Here is an 8,001-nt window from a genome sequence, read left to right as displayed (position 1 = left end):
TCAAGTTGTATAAATCAACTCATCCTTACCATAACTATTATTCAATAATTCAATAAAAACTATTCAAGTTGTACAAATCTTACCATGGTTTCCTGAAAATCTTTACCGTCATTGGTACCATCGACAGTAAATACTCCACTTTGATTGAGATAAAAATAGTAATCTGGGGTTGTGATTCCAAGGTTTGCCTTCCTCACAAAGAGTTTTTTGTACATGCAGGAATAATGAAGCTTCCCTAAGATATCAAAAGTCTGATGTAATAATACACAAAATCTGGATTTGAAGGAGTGAATATGTCTTTAAATCCAGCATGGTCTATTCTATCAAAAGCCCCAGAATTATTCATAATATTTCAGTTATACATTTGAATGAATCGATGGCATTAGTAAGAAAGTCTAAATAACCAACCTGTTAGTTGTTTTACATTAACAGAATGGGAGGGTTCTACACATGTATTTAGTTTTTTCAATACGAGGGTATATGTAGTATTCAAATGAAGAACTCATAATATTCTTTAATGCTCGAGTCTTTTTTCCTCACATAATTCCATCAGTTTCTTTAAAAGGATAATTAAAGTCGGATAATTCAGAAAATGGAGGGATTCTGGCAATATTTAACTCCGAGATATTACATGGCATTATGCCACATATCATATGACTTATTAGGGTTTATCAGTAATGGGGGTGACCAAAAACCCAATATTCTAAAAGATCTTTTTTTTACTTATTTTTCCACGAAGTATGGGGAAATCCTTAGTCTGAATAAATTTGTTTTTTTATTTGAAGGGGCTCATCCAAGGCAACTACGACTCGGCAGCTTATAACAGTGAGTTAAACTATTCTTTGTTTAAAACTCTTACGTTAGTTTATAAACTTTTATCACGCAAGTTGTTTTATTTTTCTACAAGGTAAAACACTTAAATTATGTATTTAGGAGAAATGTTCATATTTGTTTATTCATGCTGGCTACACCCAAACAAAACCATAAGCTAACCAAAAAAAACTGACTATAAATGTTTATATCTTGTTTGACGTTTCAATTTTTGTAAGTTTAGAAAATTTATTTACACAACACAAAATAAGAAAACTTCATTTACTACTTATACATCTGATCAGACAACATCTTACAGGCTTACTCTGAATTTCTTTAGTAGCCGCACTACAGAGCTGGTAGAAGATGTGGAAGTTTCGTTCGTTCAGATTCTGGGAAACAACCCGAGACTAGAAAAATCACGGAAACACGTGTTAAATGAAAATCTCATAATGACAACAACTAATGTTGAAGATGTGGAAGTTTCGTTTGTTCAGATTCTGGGAAACAACCCGAGACTAGAAAAATCACGGAAACACGTGTTAAATGAAAATCTCATAATGACAACAACTAATGTTATATTATTTGATTAATCAAAACAACCTTCAGTAACCTTAAAGAATGCTTTGTCTATAGAAGTAGAAACTGTAACTTTATAATAACATAATTCATAATATTTGTCGTTTTTAAATGACTTTACTAATAAAGCAGTTCCACAAATTATTAACACAGATAAAGTAATAAGCAATTTTCAATAAAATGTAATTTTTTTATTTAAAAATAATTTTATTGCCTCACTGGGTTTACAATTAATTATTTTAATTCTAGTGACACTAAGAAAGAAAGAAATTATTTGTAAGATGTTATAATAATTACGATTCATCTCATTTTAAGTTTTACTGAAAAGATTTTTAAACGATACTTTAATCAAATTTATTCTTTCTTTTTCACAAGTTGTTTGCTCAGAGTGTGTTAGTGATATTTAACTCGGAACATGTTAGCTGATTGCTATTTGTTTAAATGTACTAAACCATTAAATAGAACAATTACATTGTATGGTATTCTCAGGTGGGTCAACCGCAAACAGTTTGGGAAGTACTGTTTGGTTTTTTTTTATGAACCTCTCACAAAAGGTCATTGGACTTTCTACTAATATAATAAGCTATTGTTTACAGGGTGCAAACAATCTAAGATGTAGTTTCAAAATAGGTTTTGTGTTACAGGCTACAAAGAGGTGAATTACATGCTACATGAAAAATCTAAGTTACTGGTTACAAACAGATTCTGAGTTACAGGTTACAAACAGGTTCTGGGTTACAGATTACGAACATGTTATCTTATTTATATAATGAGAACCTTGGTGTCTGTGTGAATGTTCGCCTGTCTCCCGTTTATAGCAGCCACTTCCCACGTTGTGAAAAGCTATGCATGCAGGCAAAGTTCAACATTCACTTTTGAAATGACGGCAGAACAGGCATGAATAATGTTGATGTCAAATGTTATTTCACAAGCAGAATATTCTAGTTCACTCAAGATATTAGGAAACACTTATTGAAATTCTATAATCTTTATACTTTTACAAGTAAGAGTACCTTTCCCCAGTGACGGGAAAAGTTTAAGTTAATCTATCAATTCAAATTATTTCATGGACTTTAAAAAGGCTAATTGTGTTGCACTCTTCGTTTCACTCAGAGCTACTTATACAGCCCACTGAGAAAAGTAATTGTTGAACATTTCAGTCATGCTAAGAGTCGCTCAACAATAACATATGGTAAATCTACATTTTTATCATTTAAATTACGTCACAAAATATGAATGATCGTGTAATTAATTCCTAACAACTTAGTGCGTATATAAGTTAGTAAGGAAGGCCGTATGTAAGTTAGTAAGGAAGGCTGTATGTAAGTTAGTAAGAAGGCCGTATGTAAGTTAGTAAGGAAGGCCATATGTTGTAAAGTAATAAAAAATGTCACTTTTATTCCAAAATGCTGCTGATTATGTGGTATTTCTGTGTTAAAAATATTTCATCTTTATTTTCTTTTTGCAAGCACCGATTTCCTACTTTCATTTATCTCTTTTTTCTCTAGGGTAAATATGTAGAAATCCAGTTTAGTCGAGGTGGAGAGCCAGAGGGTGGTAAAGTATCCAACTTTCTTCTAGAAAAGGTACTGTAAAAAAACAATTTCTCCTCGTAATCGTTTAGTTCATAACTCATTTTTTGCCTGTATCGTATAACCTGTTTGTAACTTATAACTCACAAGCAGTGATGGGGAAAGTCGTGAATAGGGTTACGTGGAAAACTTTTACTCGTGGTAATGCCAAGATAGCAAAATAGAAACATCAAACTCTAATCCCTTAGTGGTGCTATCAGAATAAATACTAATTTTAATCTGTAGAATATTTGCTTAGATATATTCAGCAAATTACAACGATAGACTTTCTTAAGTTAGTAAGAAAGGCCATATGTAAGTTAGTAATTAAGGAAGGCCATATGTAAGTTAGTAAGGAAGGCCATATGTAAGTTAGTAAGGAAGGCCGTATGTAAGTTAGTAAGGAAGGCCATATGTAAGTTAGTAAGGAAGGCCGTATGTAAGTTAGTAAAGAAGGCCGTATGTAAGTTAGTAAGGAAGGCCAGGGTTTTACTTCTTTAAGTAAAAGTGTGTGTTACTGGTTCTGTTGTGGGTTTTACTTCTTTAAGTAAAAGTGTGTGTTACTGGTTCTGTTGTGGGTTTTACTTCTTTAAGTAAAAGTGTGTGTTACTGGTTCTGTTGTGGGTTTTACTTTTTCAAGTAAAAGTGTGTGTATGGGTGTCGCTTTGTTGTGGGTTTTTACTTCTTTAAGTTAACTTTTTAGAGATAAGTGTAAGACTCTTTAAAGTTTCAATTTTACCTATTTCACTTGAGAATTTTTTTTAAAATCTAATTTCAATTGTTCGAGGAGGTGTTGATACTTACAAATCTTGAAGAGTTGTTATTCTGTACTGTCTTGGCATTTCCAAAAGCTTCTAGAAGCGGATTGGATTCCAGGATGATTTCCTTGACATGCTGGAGCACAAAAAAAATATTGTTTATCTATTTACATATTCTGGGGTTTCTGTTTCACACACATAAATAACAGTAAAACACACATAAATAACAGTAATTACAAACAACTCATACAGTTCCAAACATTGTTTTTCATAATATTCAAAATCCTCACAAAAACCATTCATAGTCAATCAGGCTTTGGCTGTCTGTCTGTCCCCCAACTTCTTATCAGATTGGTTGCTCTGTATTTTATTTCTTCAGTACAGTTCCATAGAATGGGTAAGAAAACAAACAGGAACACACACACACATATGCAGGAGTGGTTTCAACCAAACCCCCTATTTTTAGGATGTAAAAAAAAATTATGCTTATATAGTTATACTGGTATTTAATGTTTTCTACATAGTCTACATTCTTGTCTTGAAACAGTAGCATGCAAGGGATTTTGTTGACACTTTGTAATTAGAAGCCCCAAGTCATATTGCTACTGTGAGGTTTTGTAAGCTGGATTCTGTACAGTAGGTGTCTGTGACTTACTGGTGATAAATTTCAACAATAAATAAACAGCACCCAGTCCACTTGTTTTAAAGTAATATATTAAAACAAGTTGGTTATCACAGTTGTATCCAGAGCTTTAAAAAACTGTCTCTTTTTTTTTGTCAAAGCTTGCTTCGGTGTACCAAATATCTTTATGTTACTGAAACTCTTTGCCACACAGCCACTAAGTTCATGTTCACGTGAACATTTGGCATCTGCTCTCCGCCAGTTGAATAATTACCGGAGGTGTACACAAACCGAAGAAAGACTGAGTGCTCTAGCTTTAATACATAATCATTATGACACGACTATCAACTGTATGTAAGTTTTTATGGAAAAACACCGCAGAAGAATGTAGCATGCTAGCACATTACTTCAATAGTGCATACATGTACGCATATGACAGCCAATGATTGAAATATCTAACATTCTATAGAGTTGTTTAAATTAGTAATATAATTTAATAGTCAATAACTACTCTGTATGTAGATAGTACAGTACTTTACTTTAATAAAACATACATATTTATGTGAATCTAAGTCTAGTTCCCCATGCAGTGTTACAACAGAATGATGATTTGTTGGCTTTTCATTGGATGTTTGTGAATTTTACATGAACAATCATGATATTGTTTAAGCTATATTTCATGCAAAATTGCTTCCAGATATAATCTTATAGTATCTATGTTTTACAAATTTGCTGGGGGACATGCCTCCCATGACCTCCATAGCAATAGCATGCTTCACACAACATGTGTTGGATTTTGATTTCCCTTTCAAACATTATGTGTACGGACCTGAAACAAAAGCTACGTATTATTAGATTACGACTTATGTTATAATATCAATTAATTGTCTTAAAACAAAAGCTACGTATTATTAGATTACTAGCTTACGTTATAATATCAATTGTCTTAAAACAAAAACTATGTATTATTAGATTACTAGCTTACGTTATAATATCAATTAACTGTCTTAAAGTTCCTACATTAATAATTATGATTTAGTAAACATAAGAAAATGTTTAATCAAATCATGTTGGACATTTGTTTTATGATTTAAACTTAAAGTGCAGAAGTAGAAGACGTGTTATTCCGTGCTCCATTTCTTTTTAACTCTTATTTATAGTATTTGTAGCTGCAATGTCTAATACCATCGGAATCCCTTTCCTTATATTCATTGAGGATATACTAAGGTGACTGTCATGTTAGTAACTGAGCACCCAGTCTCTCGAGGATATACTAAAGTGACTGTCATGTTAATAGTTGAGCAGCCAGTCTCTTGAGGATTTACTAAAGTGACTGTCATGTTAATAGTTGAGCACCCAGTCTCTTGAGGATCCACTAGAGTGACTGTCATGTTAATAACTGACCACACGGTGTCTCAGGTATATACTAAAGTGACTGTCATGTTAATAGTTGAGCACCCAGTCTCTCGAGGATTTACTAAAGTGACTGTCATGTTAATAGCTGAGCAGCCAAATCTCTCGAGGATATACTAAAGTGACTGTCATGTTAATAGCTGAGCAGCCAGTCTCTCGAGGATATACTAAAGTGACTGTCGTGTTAATAGCTGAGCACCCAGTCTCTCGAGGATATACTAAAGTAACTGTCATGTTAATAGCTGAGCACCCAGTCTCTTGAAGACTTACTAAAGTGACTGTCATGTTAATAGCTGAGCACCCAGTCTCTTGAAGACTTACTAAAGTGACTGTCATGTTAATAGTTGAGCACCCAGTCTCTCGAGGATTTACTAAAGTGACTGTCATGTTCATAGCTGAGCACCCAGTCTCTCATGTCGCCATTTCCATTTTCATATGCTAAATTACATCTAGCTTGACTTACTTTAACACGTGGACCTCCGCCAGACACTTGGGCGACATATGACATGATGAACTTGGCCGAGACGGTCTTTCCTGCACCACTCTCCCCACTGTATGAGATGCAAAAACCAAATATAAACTGACTTTGATAATATCAACATTTTCTATACCATTACTAACTAAGCACGAAGTTTGGATGCAAAATAATGATGAAACACATGTATGCTAGTCAAAACTAACATAATGTAAATGTTTTAAGTAATTTTAGAGCAAGAAAAATATTAGTATTATCATGACAATAAAGAAAATCTCCCTCTTCTCATCAGTCATAAAACAATCACATCTTATTCTTGTATATCGTGAGAAAAGATAAAACCACATTGTTTTTATAATGTATGAATATCACTGTAAGATAGCTTAATCAATAACATTGTTTTTATAGCATACGAATATCACTGTAAGATAACTTATTCAATAACACTGTTTTTATAACGTATGAATATCACTGTAAGATAGCTTAATCAATAACATTATTTTTATTGATTAAGCTATCTTACAGTGATATTCATACGTTATCTTTAAAAATACTGTCTGATCAGATGTTAGACCAGACTTTGTTCTATAACAGTACTATGACATTAGAACATTAAAAACTGTTTGATTGATTAAGCTATCTTACAGTGATATTCATATGTTATAAAAACAATGTTATTGATTAAGCTATCTTACAATAATGTTCACATGTTATGAAAACAATGTTATTGATTAAGCTATCTTACAGTGATATTCATACGTTATAAAAACAATGTTATTGATTAAGCTATCTTACAATAATGTTTACATGTTATAAAAACAGTGATAGACTTTGTTCTGTAACAGTACTATGACATTAGAACATTAAAAACTGTCTGATCAGATGTTAGACCAGACTTTGTTCTATAACATTACTACAACATTAGAAGGTCTAACATCTGATCAGACAGTTTTTAATGTTCTAATGTCATAGTACTGTTACAGAACAAAGTCTGGTCTAACATCTGATCAGACAGATTTTTAAACTTCTAATGTTGTAGTAATGTTATAGAACAAAGTCTGGTCTAACATCCGATCAGACAGTTTTTAATGTTCTAATGTTATAGGACAAAGTCTGGTCTCAATCTACTTCATAAAGTCAGGAGGAATCTCTAAGTCAAGTTTTATAAGTAGTTTTCTCGGAATGAAAAGTTTGTTAGTCACTACCGAACACATTAACGAGAATCAGTTATCAGATCAATAGCTAGAAAAACAAACAAACAAAAGGACAGCATTACACTCGGGTTTATCACTACGTTTATCTTTCCAATCCAAGATGGTAAAGTGTGGGTATGTAAATAGGCTAATTAGTAAAACCATATAACATTCTATATCATTAAAAATAGTGGTCTAATTAACTCGGGATTATCGGTCACTCACCTGATGATAACACACTGACTTTCATTGTCGATTAGCATGTTTCTGTACATGTTGTCAGACAAGGCATAGATGTGAGGGGGATTTTCGTACGTCGCCTATAATTAAAAAAGAACAGGTTATGAAACTCTTTGAACAATGTGTATTCTAAATATCAATACTGAAATACCCTCTTTTAATCTCGGGGTTATTACCATTTATCTGGTAACATACGCATCACTTTATTTACCATAGAGTTCCAATTCCGTCAGCTTTGTGTTCGTTTTACTGCAAAGCCACATTGGGCTGTGTCCATCGCGAGGAATCGAACCCCGGATTTTAGCATTATAAGTCAGTGAACTTACCTCTGTCCCATTGA

General features: G+C 32.9%; 1 protein-coding gene across 1 annotated transcript in view; it reads right to left on the bottom strand.

Moving 5' to 3' along the window:
* The window catches only part of LOC106469314 (unconventional myosin-Ie-like), a 59,300-nt gene that overhangs the window by 33,473 nt on the left and 17,826 nt on the right, over positions 1-8,001 (bottom strand). Inside the window, exons 3-7 of the mRNA XM_022397801.1 lie at positions 7,647-7,741; positions 6,217-6,304; positions 3,765-3,854; positions 1,136-1,220; positions 84-187 (exon numbers count right to left, since the gene is read on the bottom strand). Coding sequence (XP_022253509.1) covers positions 84-187; positions 1,136-1,220; positions 3,765-3,854; positions 6,217-6,304; positions 7,647-7,741 — 462 coding nt within the window. The remainder of the gene's footprint in view (positions 1-83; positions 188-1,135; positions 1,221-3,764; positions 3,855-6,216; positions 6,305-7,646; positions 7,742-8,001) is intronic.

Source organism: Limulus polyphemus, unplaced genomic scaffold, assembly GCF_000517525.1.
Source record: "Limulus polyphemus unplaced genomic scaffold, Limulus_polyphemus-2.1.2 Scaffold3421, whole genome shotgun sequence".
Lineage (NCBI taxonomy): Eukaryota > Metazoa > Arthropoda > Merostomata > Xiphosura > Limulidae > Limulus > Limulus polyphemus.
The sequence above is the reverse complement of the archived record's forward strand: the minus strand, read 5'-3'. Positions and strand labels throughout refer to the sequence as shown.